General features: G+C 43.3%; 3 protein-coding genes across 4 annotated transcripts; 2 read left to right on the forward strand and 1 right to left on the reverse strand.

The window, feature by feature from the left end:
- The first annotated feature begins 485 nt into the window (after positions 1–485).
- Positions 486–8912, forward strand: six5 (SIX homeobox 5). The gene is made up of 3 exons (XM_007549469.2): positions 486–1329; positions 4573–5951; positions 7363–8912. Exons 1-3 carry the CDS (start codon positions 644–646, stop codon positions 8022–8024), a joined length of 2727 nt encoding a protein of 908 aa, XP_007549531.1. The 5' UTR covers positions 486–643; the 3' UTR covers positions 8025–8912.
- A 3019-nt stretch (positions 8913–11931) lies between these two features.
- six9 (SIX homeobox 9) lies at positions 11932–15608 on the forward strand. Of its 2 annotated transcripts, none has more exons than XM_007549471.2 (3): positions 11932–12392; positions 13721–13884; positions 15211–15608. In XM_007549471.2, exons 1-3 carry the CDS (start codon positions 11997–11999, stop codon positions 15371–15373), a joined length of 723 nt encoding a protein of 240 aa, XP_007549533.1. In that variant the 5' UTR covers positions 11932–11996; the 3' UTR covers positions 15374–15608. The 2 variants fall into 2 exon arrangements, with proteins under 2 accessions (XP_007549533.1, XP_007549534.1); XM_007549472.2 differs by having other exon boundaries at positions 13724–13884.
- Positions 15361–20921, reverse strand: qpctla (glutaminyl-peptide cyclotransferase-like a). The gene is made up of 7 exons (XM_007549470.2): positions 20214–20921; positions 19158–19304; positions 18426–18719; positions 17946–18107; positions 16816–16915; positions 16624–16740; positions 15361–16126 (listed from the first exon to the last, which is right to left on the reverse strand). The coding sequence occupies exons 1-7, from the start codon at positions 20430–20432 to the stop codon at positions 15981–15983; spliced, it is 1185 nt and encodes a 394-aa protein (XP_007549532.1). The 5' UTR covers positions 20433–20921; the 3' UTR covers positions 15361–15980.
- Positions 20922–21525: the final 604 nt, after the last annotated feature.

The raw sequence follows: 21525 nt of genomic DNA on the forward strand, positions 1-21525 counted from the left end.
CACAGTTATAATGGTGGCGTTAGCGAAAACACCTCTAATAGTAGAGCTAATGGTAAAAAGTAGTGATAATGGTACCTTATATTATTTGTTGCTGATAAGGCAAAAATGATGAGACATTTTTTTGCCTTATCAGCCGACTTTAAGACAAATAAGATCGACAGAAAATACATCAGCTACATTGTTTACAGGAAACAACAGAGATTATTGCATACTTTCAATAAACATTTACATATTAAAAGTTTACAATTACCGGGTGCTCAACCCCGCCCTTCCTTCTTTGCCTCGCCAATGCCGCCCTGGGCGACTGCCATCAAAAGTTTTGGAGCGTGTAAAAGCACCGATGGTTTTTTTTTTTCAGAAATGTTTGGGGCAACAGGGTTACTGGGAGACATACAGTCCCTGTTGGAGTTAATTAAAGCTGCAGCTTGAGATCACATTTAGATGACTTGGATCGTGCCAACAGCAATAGAGAGAGGGGCGTGTCTGCTCCTGGCCTGGAGGCACATTAATCGGTCTGCTGGCGGAGCGGAGGACGGGAAAAACGCAGCGCTGCGGAGGGAGGGACGGAGGGAGAGAGAGAGAGAGAGAGAGAGAGACAGGGGAGGAGGAACTACTAGTGGAAAAAAAAAAAGTTAAAGTGAAAATGGCTTCCTTGTCTTTAGAGTCTACAGAACAATCTGAGAACAGCCCAGAGGAGCCATCAGCAGCCGAGTCCAAAGAAGACAAAGAAACCGCCCGAGTTTCGGAACATCTGCTCCAAAGTTTCCAGAAGTCGGCTCTGAGTTTCTCCACTGACCAGGTTTCGTGTCTGTGCGAGGCCCTGCTGCAAGCGGGTAATGTGGATCGCCTGTGGAGGTTTCTCTCCACCATACCTCCTTCGTCCGAGCTGCTACGTGGCAACGAGACTTTGCTGAAGGCCCAGGCACTGGTGGCTTTCCACCGGGAGGAGTTCAAGGAGCTGTACGCCATCCTGGAGAGCTATGACTTCCACCCGTCTAACCATGGGTTCCTGCAGGACCTGTACCTCAAAGCCCGCTACAAGGAGGCGGAGAGGTCCCGGGGCCGCAGCCTGGGCGCCGTGGACAAGTACCGGCTCAGGAAGAAGTTCCCCCTGCCCAAAACCATCTGGGACGGGGAAGAGACCGTGTACTGCTTCAAGGAAAAGTCCCGGAACGCTCTGAAGGAATGCTACAAGAGCAACAGGTATCCCACTCCGGACGAGAAGAAAAACCTGGCCAAAGTCACCGGACTGTCCCTCACACAGGTCAGCAACTGGTTCAAGAACCGCAGGCAGAGGGACAGGACCCCGTCCGGGACACACAGCAAAAGGCAAGAGCAACAAAGCTGCATGCATGTGCACACATTCAATTATATAAGCTGCAACAGTGTCCTTTGTTTGGAAGCAGAGGAAACCCAGAAAGGCTCTAAAACCTGAAGAAAAAACACAGCACGCCTTCACTCGAGCGCAAAAATGAGCCAATATGTTAGACGCTGGTTTATGCAATTGATTTGGCTGTAGCTGAGTTTTGGCAGGAGTGAAGTCACACATCTCAAACCTAAAGCATGTTGCTTTGTTATGAAATGTGAGATCCAGATGGGCCCGCGATGGCTCAAGTTTCCTGAAACCCTGCACTGCGCTGCCGCCTTCAGAGCCAGAGAGACAGAGGTTAGTTAGTGGAAACCTTTAACAAGAGAGAGTGGGTGGAAAAAAAACCTGCAGGATCAGGTCACACACAGCCTGAGATCTCTCATTTTATACATTGCAGTAGGGATGGATCAGGCCAGACCTTGTGGTGTTCATTGTCAGCAAAAATAATAATATTTATTGATGCTCCCAAAGAACCAGCAGAGGAAAAAAATAGTTTAATTATGAAAAGTAAAAAAAAAATCCAACCATACTGTCATTACAGAGTTTCTTAATCATAGTAAGTCTCAATTTTATTATGATTATCATATTTTGCTTTTACGCTGATCACAATAGTACAATATTTACCCATAGCTGTTGCCTAATGAAGGTTTCTTTCTTTCTTTCTTTTTTTTGTTTTCTGCATCCAGGCCTGTTTTTAACCAATTTCTACCAGTCTCAAAAATCGCATGTAGCAACACTTTAAAAAAAAAAAAAAAAAATTGTAATTCTGGGGTAATTTAAGTCACTCAATTCACATTGAAATACAAAGTTGCAACTTAAAATCACCAACAACAACAAAAAACAAAGTATATATAAATATTGCCATGAACCATTCACTGTTCTGGGAATATTCATACTCGTATGGAGGCCTACCAACCGCAGGAGACCAAGAGCTCTTTAATTGAGGTGTAGCGATGCAAAAAAAAACTCATAAGAAGATACACAATATTGAATTTACAAGGACGGGAGAGAAGGAGATTTATTTTACATTACTTTCAAGAAAACTTCAAAGCTCAAATTTCTTCACATTGCCTTTATGCTGTACTTTTGTCGCAAACTCAACAAACTGTCTTTTTGTTATTATTTATTTTTGATCTCTTCAGGCCGTAGGACAGTGCTTCTGCGGTAGATTTCCCAGTTTCTGTTCATAGAGTGCGCTGTGATTGTTTTGTAGCTCAGCGAACCCTCCTACACCCATCCATCGGTTGCTATAGCGACACCTTCTGCCACTTTCAGCGTCCGACATGAACACGTCGTCCGTGTCTTGTCTGTTTATCATCTCTGCTGGAAACTGTGAAAACGCTGCCCAACATTTAAGAGTGAGTTGAGGCATCTTGTGTTACAACAACCGGGGTGACGCCATGACGACTGCAACTGGCTGCTGCTCACGAGACCGAAGTCGCTTCAACAAGAAATTTTAATATCAAGAGATCTCGGTAGACAAGTTCTTGTTACACCCCTACTCGTCGTTACCAAAGATAAATGATCAAAATTAAAAGTCCAGGGAGCTGAGAACGCTGCCTAATTGACTCTGGGTTTGGTTGGTGTAATTAAAAAAGTGACTCATCTTCAGATAAATTAAACAGATTTAGTCAGAGGAGAATTCAAGAATTGGCCTCAGCTTACTTGGCAAATGATGTCCTGGGTATTTTTACTTTCTCACTGGGAATTCTTGAAACTGCAATTGTAAATGGAAAAACATTTATTTTTTTGGTGGGGAAGGAGAAGTCAGTAGCATAATAACCGGTCAAACTAACTGAGCACAAACTGTAGCTTCATACTGACTAATCATAACACACCAACCAAATCAAATATGCGTCAATAAGCTTGACTTATTCAGTTTCTCTCAGGTCCTGTCTAATGAATCCAGTTTTCACTGATTCAGAATTATTTTTCTTGACTCTTTCTCCTCTTTTATAAAAGAAACAATGTTCTTTATGGTATTTGTAGTAGCTTTAAATTGAATAGACAATACAATTACAATATACTCACTTATGCTTGAAAGCCTTTGTCTACAGCTTTCATCTGAGCTCAAAGAAGTGAATCAGAGTACATGACTCTGGTTTTATTTTCAGCCAACTTATTTATGGGATGAAAGTGTGTGTGTGTGTGTGTGTGTGTGTGTGTGTGTGCATGTGTATGTGTGTTCTTGGTTTTTATTTAATGAAGAGTGGCGCTGATTCCTGTCTCTGGCAGAATAATTGGTGCAGCTCGTTTTTTTGTTTTGTTTGTTTTTACAACCACTGCTTCTCCAAACAGGCGTGATCTGTTCGTGAAGAGATAAAGCAGAGCACAGAGGGCTTATCTCGCCCCACCTCAGTGGTTGTGGTGGTCAGGCCGAGCGACGTTGCGAATCTGTGTGGTCAAAACTACACAGACGAACCAAAACCAGAACCATAAAGTGGGTTTTAGGGCTCTGGTCCTTCCTGCTTGCACAGAGGAGTGCTGTTATGCATGGTTGATTATTAAGTTGGAGGATCAGCGTGTTGAATAATGGTTAACCGTGCTGCGGTTTTAAAGTAGAGGAGAAACTTTAACAAATTTTCTTTTGCCACTAGAAATGTGAGATCTAAATCCAACCAGGACAAAACTTGTCTGATTTACATTAGATGTCTCTCAGCATTTCAGTTTTAGTACTACGGTATCTGCTTTTAATCACAACAGGAGAGCAATGATTATCCCTGCACTGCAAAAACACAAAATCCTACCAAGTGTTTTGGTCTGGTTTCTAGTGCAAATATCTTGGTACAATTCAAATAAGATAAAACTAACTTATAAATAACTTTTAGCCAAGAAGTACCTTGTTTTATGTCAATAATTCCATAATGTTGATGAAAAAGTTTCAGTTCCACTGGCAGATTATTTCACGTAGACCAAGATGTTTTTCTCATGTTAAAAAAGTTAAATAATCTGCCAGTGGAACAGAAACTTTTTCATCAATATGATGGAATAATGGATGTAAAACAAGCTCCTATATCTTGCTAAGAAGTTACTTGTAAGTCAGTTTTGTCTTATTGAAATTGTACCAAGACACTCGCTATGATTTAGTGTTTTTGCGACGCATTTAAACTTCATATTTTCTCAAAAGCAGAAATAATTGTGAAAGACACTCATTAAATAACCAGTCATTTTCTTTTTATGTTTAACTTCGCCTTTAATTTCAGTGAGTCTGATGGGAACCACAGCACTGAAGACGAGGCGAGCGTCATGGACGAAGCGGCGGACAAACCTGAGGAGCCCGTTGGCTCCGGGGCTTCCATCATCTCCGTCTCAGCTGTCCCCTGCAGCGCTGGGAGCCAGCTCATCCTCAACAGCCCCAGCGGCTTCCTCACGGCGCCGCAGCCTTTGCTGCTGAACGGAAACTCCCTGATCTCCGGCGCCGGGGCCGGCGTCATCATCAACGGCCTGAGTCTGGGTGACTGCCAGACGGTCACGCTGAGTCCTGTCACCACCAGCTCTCCTTTGATCCTGAACGGGGCTCAGGTCATAGCCAAACCCGGGGTCGGCGCAGAGCAGCAGCAGGCGGCGGAGCCCAAGGTGGCGGCAGTTCTGAGCAGCAACATGCAATCTTCCGAGGCCTCAGCCATCGTCTCTCCTCCACTGCAAACCAAAGCAAAAAGCGGCAACAACATGGATTTTCTCGTCCGCTGTGAATCGGAAGGAGGCTGCCAGACGGTATCCTCGTCCTCCTCGTCTTTATCGCCCTCCCCGCCAGCTCTGTCGTCTCCCACCAGTCTTCCATCTCTAGTCTTAACTCAGAACCTGCAACATCAAGAGCCACTCTCCCTCACAGCGCCTCTGTCTTCTGCAGGCGTAGTTATTTCTAACTCTCTAGGTCAGCAGGGGGCTTCTCCCTCGTCAGTTTCTTCCATCCACTCCACCCCTCATGTCATCTCTTTGCCCCAAGTTGTGCCTTCCATCCACTGTGCACCAGTCTCCCATCTGGTCCAGACGTCTTTAGGATCTCAGTGCCCTCAGCTTGTCCCAGTATCCCCACTCGCCTCGCCAGCTCCACCGTTCCAAAACCCTCAGACTCAAAACCCGGCTGGCAGACCACCGGAGCAGCAGAAAGAGCCCCCAACAACTGTATCTGAATCTGCTGCGACTGTGGTTTCGATCTCAGAGCTCAACAACACTACCCTCCAGCAAATAAACTCCACTCCCAGCAAAATCCAGACTCCGCAGGCTCTCTCCATGTCTTCCCCAACTCCAGTAGTGCCGGTGTCACAAGCCAAAGGCAGCAGCGCCTCTGCACAGTTAGTCTCTCTCTCCATGCCTCAGCTGGTCCCCGTCTCCTCCATCCAGACCTCCTCCAACGTCTCTTTCCCTCAGGTGGTGCCGGCCAGCCCAGCTCTCTCCATCCCCTCGGCCGGATTGCCCTTGCAGATCCTGGCTTCGGCTCCCGGGTCCGGAGGGGCTCCGCAGACCCCGCTCCGGATAAACCCGCTGAGTCCGATTCAGAGAGTGGGGAACCCGAGCAGCGTGGCCCCCACCGTGCAGCTCCTGAACCCTGGGATCATTCAGCTACCTTCGTCTCCAACAGGTAAGCATGTTTCATTGGAAAATGAGATTTATCATTGGTCTTAAGGTGGATTCTTTGATGTGTTTTCATTTAATTTGATGAAGTATTAAATGTAATTTGGAAAAACTTGAGTTAATCTTGAGAGGAAACAAATAGTTTATTATGGATCTGATCTTCATGGAAGAGTGGAAGAAAGCCTCTGCTGAAAGGAAGCAACAGAAAATCCCATTTAACAGCTTGACATTCGGGGTGTTTTCACACCTGATAGTCTAGAAGATTCTGTTCGATTGGGGACTAAAACTGCAACATTTGTTATATTTTCCACTTGTGTGGTTTGCTTTCACACGGCGGTGAACCAAAACCTTTGAAAACCTGTTCCCACTTCTCGCCTGTGGTGGCGCTGCACCAAGAACCACTGAAGGAAATGAAACGAAAACTGAGCACAAGTTTCTTTTTCACATAACATAAACAGAAATGTAGTAGCGTCAGATCACCAGTTGGTGGCTATAATGCTTCCTTCAGTTGCTTGCCATCACCAACATATCAAAAAAGAAGAAGTAGGGTCAGATTTTAGTGGCTGTAGTATTTCTCTTTTGTCTTTGGCAAAAGACCACAAACTATTCCTCTGACTACTGTTAGACTCGTGTGTTTGCTTAGGTTGTATTTACCCAGAATGCCCTCCACCACAATCTGCTTCCTGCTTTTGGAGCGGCCTGCTGGCATTCAGATATGCACTCGAACGGCACCAGAGTTCACTTCAACCAAACCAAGACTGAGGTTTTTAGGTGGACCAGGGGGGTCGCTTTTTTTTGGTCAGAGTTCTGTTGTGTGTTCACACCTCCCCAAATAAACCAGACTTTCTAGGCAAATGAACTAGTGTTGGATTAAAGCGGATTAACAGGGCTGGTGCGAATGCAGCCTTCATTTTTGCCACAGTCCATGCAGGGAACTTGGGAAAAATGGGGATGCTTTTTTTTCAGCAGGGACTCAGAAGAAGGTAAAAGTTGATGGGAAGATGGAAGGAACCCTTGGAGGTTCCCAAACATGCAGGCTAGTTCTAGAGGGACATCGGTTATATCAAGAGGTGTTAATGTGATGGAATGGCCTAGTCAAATCCCAGATCTCACTGAAATTGTGAATTTGTGGTTACAGTTGAAAATTGATGAGATGAACCTGAGATAATTTTTTCATTGAAGGATGGGCAGAAATGCCAGCCCCTAAATGTGCAAAATATTGATTAATGAGGGATGAATACAAATAACGCCACTTCTCATGTTTGTAAAAGATAATCAAAATCATCAAGTCAGATGAAATCATGTGTAATTGTTATCCTCCCCCTTAGCCATCTCCAGAAAGCTTGTGGTTGCTCAGTAGGGTAACTAGCACGATGTGCATAAAGTCACTAAATAAGTATCATTGTGTTTTCCTCTAGGGAACCTCGTTCTTGGTGGAAGTCCTTATCTGAGTGTCCAGCAGGGGAAGCTGATTCTGACCATCCCAGCAGGGATCCAGCTCACCAGTTTACCCCTGAAACCAGTCCCCGACACACCTGCCATCTCTGCCAATGGCGTGGCGGGGCTTCTCGGCCCCTCTGCGCCTCCCGCGGCCCACCCGCCTCCGTCCGCCTCCGGCTCGACCGCCGCCGGCCCGGCAGCTTCGCCCTTGAACTTCATCAGCTCCTCCCCTCTGTACTGTGCTCCGGACTCCGCCGTCGCCACCAGCCAGGCGCTCGCCGACCAGCCCATCACCATGATGACCCAGAGCACGCTCACTCCGGAGAGCATGCTGGCCCTGGGCCCCATGTACAGCGGCGTGGCGCCGAGCCTCCAGCTGTCCCAGCCGGCGTGGAGCCCCGTGTCGCTCTCCACCTCGGCCAGCCTGACTCTGTTTGACATGCGGGGGAAAGGCGAGCTGCCCGTAGACCCCGCCCTGCTCGGCCTGCCCGGCGGGGAGTCGCTCCTGCTGGGGAGCCCCTCGCCGGGGCAGGACGAGGACCCCAGGTCTCCCCTGGGGGACCCAGAGGAGATGGACGCGGACCCCAAGATTCTCACTCAGCTCCAGTCGGTCCCCGTGGATGAAGACCTGGGTTTGTAGCCTCTTAAAACTGCACGCTGGCGACAATGATCTCTGAAAAACTTTAGTTTCTCCTCATGACCCGACATGTTACCTTCACACTCTTTAAACATATTAATTAGGTATTTAAACGTTTTAAAACCTTCACAGTCCTGATTGGCACTTTTGAGAGAAGTTTTTGCAGTTTTGTTTCACGGTGTTTGGCAGCTCCAGTCAGAACCTTGCATACGCTTTTCATGGAAATCAATATCGTGCTGGTTTTGGGCATTTAAAGATTTATTCGTAGCGCATTAATGTGCATTAATGTTACATAATGCATATTAATCTCATTACCTACTTTGACCTACAAGCGTCAATACAGAAAAGTGAATGGATCCACTTTAAATAAATATAAATATAGAAAATATATTTTTCTTTCTACCAGCATATTTGTTCTAAAAGCTTAAGATGGATATAAAATAATGTTTTTTTTAAACCACAAAATGAATTCTTGATTCCAGACATAAAACCTGATTATCTCCTCTTTTTTTAAAAGGGTTTAGTTTTAGACAAATGTTCTTTTTAATGAGGCTGAAAGTGAGAATTTGTACTTGGAGAGTAAATGATCCTCAGCCCTAAGACGAGCAGTTAACAGCTGGATCTGCAACAAACCCAAACACACGGAAACTGAGGTTAGAAGTACAAAACGGGCCAACGTTTGGCTTCAGGAATGCCCTGACCTCAACTATGCTCAAAATTTGTGGAATATTCAAAAAGACTCGGCCAGATCCAGAGAAAAACCACTTGAATGTGGTTCACCAGGAAGGTTTGTCAAGCATCCACAAATACCTCCTCACCCGGTTTTATTCTCTATTCAAAGCTCTCCTGCAGTCAGAAAAATAATCAATGAGTCAGATACATCTTTAGATTTAAAAAAAATTAGAAAATAAATGACGTCGACATCCATGATGAGTGTATGTAAACACGTGTCTGGAAAGGCTTCATTTTGAGGGAAGATTTTAAAGGGAATTTTCTGCCGTTTTCAGCCACATTTAAAAAATAAAAAAAATCTTACTTGAGAGAGGAGCTAACTTTTTGACATTTTGAGGAATTTCAACAGTACATTTTCCTGGAGGTTTTCCTCGAGGTGCCACCAAAAGAGAGAAGATCTGGTAAAGTGAAAACACTTGTACATTTTGCAGCGAGAGCTTCTGGACTTTGACTCTTCTTACGCTACCAACACTCCAAAATAAAGAGCATAAATTCTTTTATGCTCTTTATTTTGCCTATTAGTTGCAAGGGAAACACAACAGTATTTTACAGATATGAACCAGTTACTGAAGTCTGGCTAACCAGGCAGATGTGTTGCATTTAATGTAAAGGATTTTTTATTTTTTATTTTTTTTGCAGTTTTTGAATTGTGTGATTGAAATTATAATAATAATGAATAATTATAATAATGATACAGGAGTTAAAAGGGTTTTAAGAAAAGGTTATAACTCTATGCAATGCTATATATGTGTAGCTCTATATAGGACACTACGTCGCACAACACTTGGGAGACGAAATGAAGCGTTGACGTGCGTTACACTAAAGCGTTTTGCTCTGATTGTGATGTTTCTCATCAAATGCAGCCAAAGCTTCAGCACAATGATGCTGATAAGTGCCTTATTTTAAACCGATTTATTTTTTTTTTTAATGTTTTGTGTTTGTCCCACCGTTTTGTATGACTTGTATGTTGTTGACCTGATTTTTGGACTTTAAAGAACGCCCACATTTCTACGTCAGTTTGACCCTCTGTGAATTGCTGTGATACTTTATTTGCATGGTCGTTGCTCCATCTCATCTTTTTTTATTTTATTTTATTTTTTTTAAGTCATATATTTTGCACATTTCATTCGCATTATGTTTACGTTAACGCTCCCGTTGTGTCGCGATCGCGGTGGGACTCGTTTGTTCGGGACGCTCCAGGTCCTTTGGATTTAAACGCTAAACCCAAACAGGCCGTCTGGCTGCGGGCCGCAGCGCAGGCAGCCCTCAAGCTTTTTGTTCATTTATGGTACATAAATGTACACTGGATGTCAGAAGTGGACACACCCCTGTTAAAATGGCAGGTTTTCGTGAGTTAAAGCTGCAGAATGTAACTTTTTATTTTAAAAAATATGTTTGTGTTTTTTTTCTTTTTAGGATATTTGTTAAAATTGTCACTATCTCAACAGATGATGAGACAGAAATTCCTTGGAAAAAAATCAAGCTACTCCACCTCGTCCCATTGGTGAAACGTTTAAGATTTAGTTTCCAAACTTCAGTTTTCCTCTCATGAGGTAATTCTTGCACGTTCTCTGTTGCTGAAAAATAAAAATCCATCTTCAGATTTCCAGCAGACATTTGGAGGTTTTGGATTGAAACTGAGTGATATTCACACCGTTACAAACTGGGAAACCAAACCCAGATCAACATATCACTGTGGTTTTTTTCAATATTTTCTCTTTTTGTTTCTTTCTTTGGTGATTGATGGTGCTTTTGTCTGATTTTATCAGCTCATAACATACAATCACAAGGCCTTCGACGACTTTAAGGCGTTCCTTAAAATGTTTTCTCTGGAAGAATTTAACTTGGCTCATCAAACCTACACCCTTAATCATCTGATCCCTCTGCAAACTGAGGCTTTAACTGAGGGATTAAAGTGAGCAGACGTGAGGAATATTTTCTAAAAAGATGCCTGAACCTAATTCAGGACAATCAAATTATTATATTAGCTTATGGATGTGCCACTAAATTTGTCTAATTTTCTCCTAACAAACTTGTTTTGTTGTTGTTTTTTTCAGCTGAATTGTAAGGCAGCTCATAAAGAAGTGGAAGTTGTTTATTATGCCAATTATTTCTTTCTCCAGCTCTTTAACAGGGGGCTTCGCTTTTGAAATCCAGTGTCGACTTCAGTATTGCCTCCAGTTACAGCAATGACCTGCGTTTGTGACTTATATTTTCCTCTGATTGGTATGTTTTGTACATTTAACCTATTTAATTGCATGTGCCAGTCGGTTCCTAGCTTAAAGTTAAGACTCGTGAAAACGGTGCATATAGGAAATCTCGGGTGACTTTCCGTCAGCTCCGGGGTTTTTAAACTCTAGTTTATCCCTCTGTTGAACTTTAGACGACGGAAACGGGCCTGTTTTTATTTTAAATATACCAAAGCATGCTTGTTTTTCTTTTGTTTGTAGCCTTGAGTTTTTTATTGTTACCAGTCACTTAACCTACACAACTCTTGATTTAACCAAAGATTGTGTGTTGGTCTTTTTTATGTTTTTTTTTTTTTTTTAAAGGGAGATGTCTGTCTTTAAATGTTCTTCCTGTTTTTTTGTTTTGTTTTGTTTTTTTTTTACTCAAATACATTCTATTTTTTATATTACATGATACTGTAATAAACTACATTTATTAAAAAAGGAAAAAGTTTGTCTCCTATTTACTACCCTTTGTTGGAGCTGTAGGGTACAACCAACTCTCATTTGTTCAGGGATTTTTGCCTAAAATTTGTCAACAAAATTTTATTCAAATGCGTTTCTGGGAAAGCTTTGGGCTCGTTCTCCGGTTAGTTCAGAGCTTTCAAAGGTGCGCCGGCGGCTCGTGTTTGCACAAGAGAAGAAGGGGGTGGAGGGGGGGGGATCTCTGGTGTGTTATTATAAACCCTGATGGGCTCAGGTTACCTGTGCGAGGGTATGATGATGCTCGATCCCAACACTCATGCTGGTTGGTTTGGTTTTGGTTCATCCATAATGATCCACGGAGGCTGCAGCGCTCAGAGCAGCTAAGCTGTAGAGAAGCTGTTTTCTTTTTTTNATCTTCACAACAGAGCAGGTCATCTGCGTGTGTGAGGTCCTGCTGCAGGGTGGTCACATGGATCGTCTCGCCAGCTTCCTCCGCACTCTTCCTCCATAATGATCCACGGAGGCTGCAGCGCTCAGAGCAGCTAAGCTGTAGAGAAGCTGTTTTTTTTGTTTGTTTGTTTTTACCACGATGATCTTCACAACAGAGCAGGTCATCTGCGTGTGTGAGGTCCTGCTGCAGGGTGGTCACATGGATCGTCTCGCCAGCTTCCTCCGCACTCTTCCTCCCTCCTCCTCCTCCTCCTCTTCTTCGTGCCTCTGGGAGCTGGAGAGCGTGCTGAAGGCCCAGGCAGCCGTGGCCTTTCACCAGGGCCGCTTCTCGGACCTCTACGCCCAGCTGGAGAGCTTCCCATTCTCCCCGCGCAGCCACCCGTTCCTGCAGCAGCTGTGGCTGCGGGCCCGCTACGCCGAGGCGGAGAGGCAGCGGGGCCGGCCCCTGGGGGCCGTGGGGAAGTACCGCGTCAGGAGGAAGTTTCCTTTGCCCCACACCATCTGGGACGGCGAGGAGACCAGCTACTGCTTCAAGGTGGGAAGAAATCTTAAAGAAAAATGCTCTTTAGTTTACTCAAACACCCTCTGATGGTGACCGGGACGCTTTAATTACTTTCAGGACCTTCTCCTTAGTGCCTCGCAAAACTATTCAAAAGTTGGAACCAGAGACTCTAATTTTTTTGTGCCCAACACAAAGTGGTGCATAATTGCTACTTTCCTTCACTTTTTTCTTTTTGCAAACAAAAAAACTGAAAAGTGTGGCATGCTCTTGTGTTCAGGTGTCAATGCTTGGAATTTTCAAGATTCAACAATCTTGAATTAATAAGTTGCAGCAACACTTAAATTTTGAAGTATTTTTGAAATGAAAACTTTTGCCTTGTGCATGTAAAGTCTTCACCTGCAGGGTTCAGATGCGCCTCTGCTTCATCACACCTGATCAGGTCATTGGGAATCTGGAGAATTTGACTGCATACTGAGGAAGTAATGCGGTAATTTGGTTCAGGCGTGTTAGGGACACATCAAAAACTTAGAGGAAAGTGACCCCTGACCAAAAGACATTTATGCTGCTTTTCATTGCAAAAATAACTCGGTCAGATCAGAGAGGGCTATTGTGAAAGTGTTTCTGCAGATGTTTAATCAAATTTAGGTCATTTGTTTTGATTTAAAGCATCTCGTTGAAGCCACAGGCTGGCATGCTTTGGATCTTCCTACTTCCTGCTCGGAGGAGGAAGGAAGCAAAGCTCTGATCTGTTCTGTAGTAAACAACCTTCAAATGAATTTTGTCTGCTTTTTCTTACTCTTGCATCGAAATCAGATTGTGTGACTCTCTGCAGCTTCTCTTGAGATTTTGTTTAACCTAATCACTCAGCTTCATGATGCTGCTTCCTCTAACAAATTGTGGCCTTCACAGAACGACTAGCTTTATGCTGAGATTAAATTAGACCCAGCAGGTGGACAGTTTCTAAAAAAAAAAAATAAAAAAAAACTGGTTCACATTAAACCATTCTTCAGTTTTCTTTCCACGTAGTTATTCTCTGCTCTGTGTTGGTCTAAAACTTAAAATCCCTCCTGAAAACACGTTCAGGTTTGTGGTTATGACGAAATGGGAAGGTTTTTGGGGATCTGAATGCTTTTCAAAGGCGCTGCATATCAAATTCTCTTAAGGATACTGCTTCAAATGGAATTAATATATATATTTATTTTAATTACACCTGGGTGGAGGTGAAAAAATAAAGAATGACATATTCTTTATTCCTTTTTTTTTTTTCTGATGACCCATAAAACGTTGACTTGCCGCCGACGGTCTTGAGAGCTCCAACATGTTTCTGATGTTCAGAACAATAAACGAGCTGATCTGTAAAGCAGGAGAAATCGCGGAACGTGCTCAGGGAGTGGTACCACAGGAAGCCGTACCCGTCCACCCAGGAGAAACGGGAGCTGGCCGCCGCCACCGGCCTCACATCCACCCAGGTCAGCAACTGGTTCAAGAACCGCCGACAGAGAGCGCGAGCCACGGACGTTAGCAGGTCAGCGACGCCACAGAGGAAGGTTAAACTCTGTTGAGTTTTGATGACTTAAAGCATCTGGAGTAAAATAGTTTTTATAAATTGTATTGGAAGTTTATTCTGTCTCGAAAGAAAACTGATTGTCTCCTAAAATATCCAAGTTATGGGAGTGAAACCTACAATTATAGATTTGTAGCTTAAAAAAATCCTTTTCCATCTTATAATTACGACTTTTAAACACCTTTTAGCTCTTGCCTATTTGTATTTAATTACGAACTTCATATCATTCATATCTTACAGCTTCGCATCTCCAAATCACTATGCTACAACCCAAGGTTGTGAGTTTATATCCCATAATTTATTACTTCATAATTATCACTTCAAGTGTCCAAGTTATGATTTAAACTCATCACACTGTAATATTTGTAATTTATATCAAAATCATATCTTATACCTCATAATTATAACTTTACATCGTCATATCCTGACTTTAAAACTTGTAGCTCTGACTTTAAAACAGTTTGTACTTGGTCATAATTATGATTTTATATCACAAGTATAAAATTATAGTTATCGCTCAAATTATAGATTTTTGTCACGTTATTATGACTTAAAATATTTTCTAACCAAAGACTTTGCTTGAAAGTGGAAACGTTGAAAGTTTTGCTGTAATATTATGATTATAACTTTGTATTTTACAACTACAGATTTAACTATGACTTTAAAATTAAGAGAAAACATTGTTTTACAAAACTAAATTTACATTTTGATAATAAAACACTGCATCTCATAACTTTCTCAAAATTAGGAATTTATCTCTTATGACTTTCTCTATTATAAGAAATATTGTATCTCTCAACTATTACTGTTTCTTTACTTTTTGAATCACAGCTATGACTTTACATCTTTTCATTATAATTTGTGAATTATAACTACATCTAACTATACATTTCCTCAAATTATGACTACAATCCTAAGTATAAATCTTAAAAATATTTCATAATGTCATTATTCCTTCATAATTATGACATGAAAACGATCCTAATTTTACATCTGAGGATTTTATGTAGTAGGTGTGATTTTGTATGTGTTTTTACTACGACTAAATCTTATTCTGCTCCTTTCTGACGTTCTTGGATGTATTTAATCTTAAACTCTTGACATATTCAGATCCTGCTGGGGAAACGCGATCATTTCCTGAAGCTAAACAACCACAACTTCTAGTTCTGTGCTTTTTAAAGCCATATAAAAACTAGCAGCAGCGCCCTCACGTGGTCAAACCGGGTCATTAAAAGATTAATTTGGCTCCGTAAGCGCGTCTCTAATGCCGTTTAACTTCTGCCTCAGTTTTCAGATGGCCCTCGTTGGCGGACACTCAGGTGAAGTCTACCTGTCCTCTGAGAATGAAGCTTCTCCCCCAGGCAGCCCACAACCCCGGAGACGCCGCCCGACACCTCCACCCCTATGGCACCCTCCTCTTCCTCTTCATCACACGCATCAAGACTGCTAGAACTTTATTGACCAGCAAAACAAGAAACAGCCACGGTAGCTAAACCCCGACACAAGACAGACATTTAAAAATCAGCAGAATTAATTCACAGGTGTTTCGACACAACATAATTCATATCAAACCAGATGTTGAGTTCAATTCAAGGACAATGCTGGTAAACTGATCTGTATGAGCAAAGTGTAACCGTTTGACCTTCAGAGTTTAAAAAGAAATAAATAAAAGCGATTTGAACTTCCAGAGAGTCTAACCTTGAGTGAGAGTACGAGGCTGGACTTTTACAGTAAAGATTATGATGAAGTTAAAAGCAGCAGACCTTCAGTGATCAGGAGAAGTACGAGCTTCACAGACAGAGTTCAGCTCGATTCAATCCAAGTCCGTCTTTAAGAAGATAAAGTGCATCTTCTTCATATTAACGGGGCTAAATTCTTGTTAAGGCTGCTCAGGTTTTTCTACATGTTTTCCCATTTGCTTCACAGGACATTTAGACACGAGGTCCAACTCGTCAGGCTCTAGTCTCTGACTCATCCAGAGGCTGGCTTTGATCACCGACTCTCTCTCTCCTTAGTCTTACTCGGATCTCCGTCAGAGGTATTTGGCATTTTTTGGTTCAGAGGCCCAGGTACTCGGCCAGGAACACGGCCATGATCTTCGTGAGGTTCTCCACGGTGGGGCGATGCATGTTCTCCTCCGTGTCGTCCAGTGTGTGCCAGAACTGAGGGAAGGGAGTGGCGATGATGTGCAACACGGGGACACCTGCAAGGAAAGAAGGGAAGATGAAATGAAAAGTTTTTAAAACTGCAACAAGAACAAAAAAAAAATGGCTCGAACACAGCGGTGAGCTGCAGTGCGTCGTCGTATTGTCTTTTCATTGACCTCATTGTTGCATTGAGAATCTGACCAACAACAAGCCTGCAGCGCTAAAATTACAAATGTTATTGATTTGTAATTTAACACAATCTCACTGGTATGCTAGAAGTGCAGCAATGTTTTAGGTTTTACCAGATTCTCACTCCTCCTCACAACTTTGGCTCATCACATAAAATCTCAAACACTTCAATGTTTGTGGCAACAGGAGTCGAGTTTTAAGATAATATTGACGTGTGCTCTGATAAAACCGCCGTTACATTCTAGATTTACTCATTTTTTTTAAATAAAAAGGATTTGATCTTTAAGGAGAGTAAAACTACTAAACTATCACCATCAAGTGACTTCTGTCTGTACAAATTGTGTCTTTTTTTTCTGTGACTTACCTTTGTGAAGGAAGGGGATGTGGTCATCTTGAACGGGTCCGAGGTAAACGTCTTTCCTAAAATACGTCTGCTCCGAGGGGTGAGACATGAGGAGGCCCTGCCGATGGAGCCTCTTCTCTAAGGGGAAGAGCACGGTTCAGATCCAGACATCGCGATTTCAGGGCTCAGAGTGGAGGCGCACGCTGCACCCACCTGCAGAAATCAGTCTGTCAAACCAGCGTGCCGTGTTGTCGAAATGATTCGCAATCAGCGGATCGGGACCACCGAGCAGGTCCAACAGCACAAAAAGGTCCTGAGGATGCAACCACACGAAAATTAGCACATGTGCTCCTAGTGAGGATCCTGGCAGTCTCAGTCTGTTCAAATTGGTTTACTTTTTCTTAAGGTGCCCGTCTGGAGACTTTTCAACATAATATAATTGCTTGCTTTAAGTCAATATTTCCTTAATATCGATGAAAAAGTTAATATTGCATTGGCAATTTATTTTATTTATAACAAGACATTTTTCCCATGTAATAAGTTAAATAATTTGCTAATGTGCAACTAACACAAAGATATTTGTATTAGGAACTTGACCAAAAATACTTTGTAAGATTGTGTCTTTCTTGCAGTGTTGCCTTCCTGTACAGCTTGGAAAAAAAATTCTCGCTTCATAGCACAGTCTGGGCTTTCTTCTCCCCTCAGATCATCTCCAGTAGATTTTTATTTTTATTTTGCCACAGACGGAGAGGTCGTGAGCGACATCGTCGATTTCCTGCACGGTTTTAGATTTGTAGTCCTCCTGTCGTTTTACAAAACGGCAACGGAGGACTGGAAGCGAAGCCGTTCCGTCTGCGCCGGTCACTTTCCAAATATTGAATAAACGTTAACAGCCGCCTCGTTTGGATCGGCTGGGATCTGAAGTGGGAACCCACAGGTTAGACAGAACACACCTCAGCTGCAAAACGATGATTTAACCATCCAAATGTTGTAAGCACTTCCTTACAATGCACCGTGGTTACTAAAAGGAAAGCATAGTGTATCCGGAAAGTATTCGCAGCGTTTCAATGTTTCCAGATTTTGCTACGTTATAGGAGAAAGGGGAATAATTTAGTTTTCAAAGCCTGGAGGTGTTACAGAGTGCAGATGGTGCTAAAGCTCAGCCAGTAAGCTAGTTACTAAGTAGGGCAATGTTTGTAATTTCTCCCTTTTTAAGGATATGAAGATCCAGGATATTAATTGTACATGTCAACCTTTTTAAAATTTTATAAATGTGGTTTTATAAATGTACGCCGTCTGGATGAGAGTATGACCCTAGCTGACTCGTGTCGCTGCTTCCTCACCACGGCCTGCAGCGCGGTGGCATGAGGCGAGGCTGCAGGGTGGGGCGTGTTGGCCAGGAGCTCGGCCAGGTGACGGGAGCCGTACAGCGAGTCCGTGGCCGTCCACTCCTCGAACGACTCCTCGCCGTCGAAAAACACGAGCTGCAGGGTGACCGGGAGTTTCTAGGGCAGGAGGAAAAGTTAGTGATTTCATGAAGAGATGATTTTTCTAAAACAGCAGCTGGAGTCATCGTTTCCCTCCTGAAGCAACAATGTACGGTAAATTACAGCCTCTGGGGAGAGGACGGGGACTGCAGCCATGGAGACAGAGCGCTAAAAACAGAGCGTAACGGGAATGAAATGGGAGAAGACTTTAGTCAGCGTCTTTAAACTTCAACATGAAAAAAAAAAAAAAGGAATGACGAAAATAGTAACATGATGCCCCAGCTGCTTTCTGAATCTAAGCATCTCACTCCTGTAGCAAAAAAAACAACAAAACACCTGCTGTTTGAATGATCTGAGCTGTGCGTCCAGAGAAGTGGCCAGCTCCAAGATCATGGCACAGGGCACAGCAGAGTCACTGGCCCCCAGGAAGACCCTCTCCGGGGCCCGCGGGTCTGGAGGCAGAGCCTTGGAGTCGTAGTGGCAGGCCAGAAGAAGCCTGCGTGGTGCCGCGGGGTCCAGGACAGCAACAACGTTGGTGAAGGTGACCTGACCGCGAGGGGTCGGAGACTGGAAGGAGTCCAGATCCACGGACCAACCGGCCGACAGCGAGGACAGGGTGGAGGCGATGTGCTGAGGCAGAGCAGAGGGAGTAAAAGACGAGCAGCGTCTGAAAGCGCAGCCAAGTGTGATCTTTAAATATTCTCCGATCCGATATCAATATCTGTATCGGTCCAGATATTGAAATAAATTCTAGATGGGTTATCAGTAACAATGTACCCAATCCACGAGCTGTTCTACTCCTAATTGCACCGACTGAACAAACTAAAGTTGATTTTTTTCATGTTTGACCAAACATGTGGAGCTATTGGTGTGTTTAAGTGTGCCGTACTGGTATAGTAGTTATGAAATAAATTTGTAATCTAGTACATTTATGTCTGTGTTTAAAAGACAAAACGATTTAAGTCGATTCAGCGTCGTTTCTCTGTATCGGATCGGTATGGGCTGATGCGAAACCACTTTCCCTTCGGATATTGGTGTCCGGAGGGAATGTGGATCGGTTTCACACACCTGCTGCACCGCCAGGCTGCCTCGAGTCCCCGGGAGCCTCTCTATCAGGATCGGCCGCAGGTGAGTCTCCCACAAGCGAGCGCCATCGACCAGAGAGGCCAGGCGGCGGATCTGAGCCACAGAGACTTTACTGGGTTTGTGGGACAACTGTTAGAGAGGAGACGAAATAAAAACAAGAATAAGATCACAGAAATGGAGTAAGATGTTTGTGAACGCTCAGATTCTTTAACCAGTATTTTATTTTTGCAGTTGTTCTGCTGCTCCATACTGAAACTTTTCCCATCTGTTTGTTTTTGTTGACCCTCATCATCATTTTATGCATCCATAATTGCTATATTTATTACTTTTAGTATCATAATTTTATATGAACTAACACATGACCTTAAAGGGGCAGTATTATGTATTTTCCAGGCACTTTCATAACACAATCAAGTAACTTCAACTGTCAGATGTTAAAAAAATGCTGCATATATCAAACATGACTAAAAAGAAATCGGGCCTCTGTCTCTTTAAGAAGATCCAGCTCTTTCCGACACTCTGCCTCCTACATGTCATCACAGCAATGCTCCTCCAGGAAGCGTTAACATAGTTTGTAGGAGCATTGCATGGAGAGGTAGCTGGTACAATAAGCTCAGTTCCACCAGGTGTTTGCTAATTGCTGCTGGCTAGTCTGGAGGAGCTGATTGAGGGAGGTGTGTGTGGGGGGTGGTGCTCTGTGGGAGCTGGGAAATATCATAACAAGTAAAGTCGATTTTTCATAACACTCCCCTTTGACTGAAAACATTGCTGTAAAGCATGTTACATCTTGTCAGTAGTGAAAGAAGACATTTAAAGCCGTTACTCAATGGCTTTGAAGTAAAAGTGATGATGAAATATCATCCAGATTATTGCAGATCCTCACCTAAATTAAGGTACACCTACACAGATCTGATTACAACTATAAACAGATAAAAATGTACAGTAGTTTCCCGTGTTTAAACAACTATCACGGGTAACCCAGGCAAATATAATAAAGTAAAGTTCAGGTTTGCAGCTCCAACTGTGGACATATCTCACCCTGTCCTTAACCAGATCCACGGCTGGCAGGCGGCTCCCGTGTCCGCCGGAGGTGTCGTTCGACAGGTAGACACTCAGCACCACCGCCAGCACCAGGACGCTGAGCAGACCCAGCAGCAGGACCCGGGCTCTGGGGATCCGCACCCGGTCGCAGCCAGGGAGAGAGCCGCCGTTGCTCTGCTGCGGAGGCTTGTTGTACCTGCGGCTGGAGCGGGACATGGCCGCGGTGGGAAGCGTCCTCCTCCTCCAGCGGCCGCGTTGAAGTTACGGCTACGTGTCCAAAGCGACGGACTTGAGCGGCGCAGCAGGGAGATTCACACAGGAAGCGATGATGACATCTGCAGCTGCTCGCCTCAACATATCGATCCGGGATCAGCTGCTACAGCTTTGTTTGCTCTCCTCGATGGCGAGTGCTCTGGAGCCATGGCTGGCTCTAGATCTGCTTAGTTCATTTATAATAATTATAAGTTACACCTACAGCTGCAGGAGCTCTGCAGATGTTCCTCGTCGCTTCCTGAAAATTCAAACACTAGTAGTTACTGACAAAGAAGAGAAACGTCATATTTTAAGCATACGCATCAAAACTACGTATAAGCCACAAAAACAACTAATTTAAAGCACTCCCATCACTGAGCTGGAGTCCAAACAAGTGATACTTCTTCTTTTAGGCCTTTTGGAAAGTGAGGGCACATGAGAGGAGCGCCATCTAGTGTACATTCTTGGCTAAATGTTTTCTTTTTCGCATGGAGAGATGGCGTTGGGTAAACAACTTTGAGCTGCATTACCGCCACCAAGTGGCAAGAGGTGTAGCTCAGGACATGAGAAAAATAAATAAATAAATAAATAAATAAATAAATAAATGCATACATACATACATACATACATACATACATACATACATACATACATACATACATACATACAACTGATGGACTTCTCGACTACCTGTTTAATGATTCATGAATAAATTTTTAAATCATTTTTTTGGGTACCATTTCACAGCATATATTCCCTCAAAGCAATTTGTAAGAAAAGCATTTCTAATTCATATTCAGACATTGACCCACGATTGACCTGAAGGAACCTGCAGCAGAACCCACAGAGCTGCCATCTGTTACGACTGATTGGGGGATGGAAGACAGAGGAGACACATAACACAAAACCAGTGCTACAGGATTACCTGTTATGGTAACGAAAAACTAAACTGTGTTACAAAATGGAATAGAAGTATTCCATTTTGGAATACTTCTATTCCAAAATAGAAGTATTCTATTTTGGAATAGAATACTTCCAATAATCTATTGGAAGTATT

Source organism: Poecilia formosa, unplaced genomic scaffold, assembly GCF_000485575.1.
Source record: "Poecilia formosa unplaced genomic scaffold, Poecilia_formosa-5.1.2 Scaffold31, whole genome shotgun sequence".
In the NCBI taxonomy this organism is placed as follows: Eukaryota; Metazoa; Chordata; class Actinopteri; order Cyprinodontiformes; family Poeciliidae; genus Poecilia; species Poecilia formosa.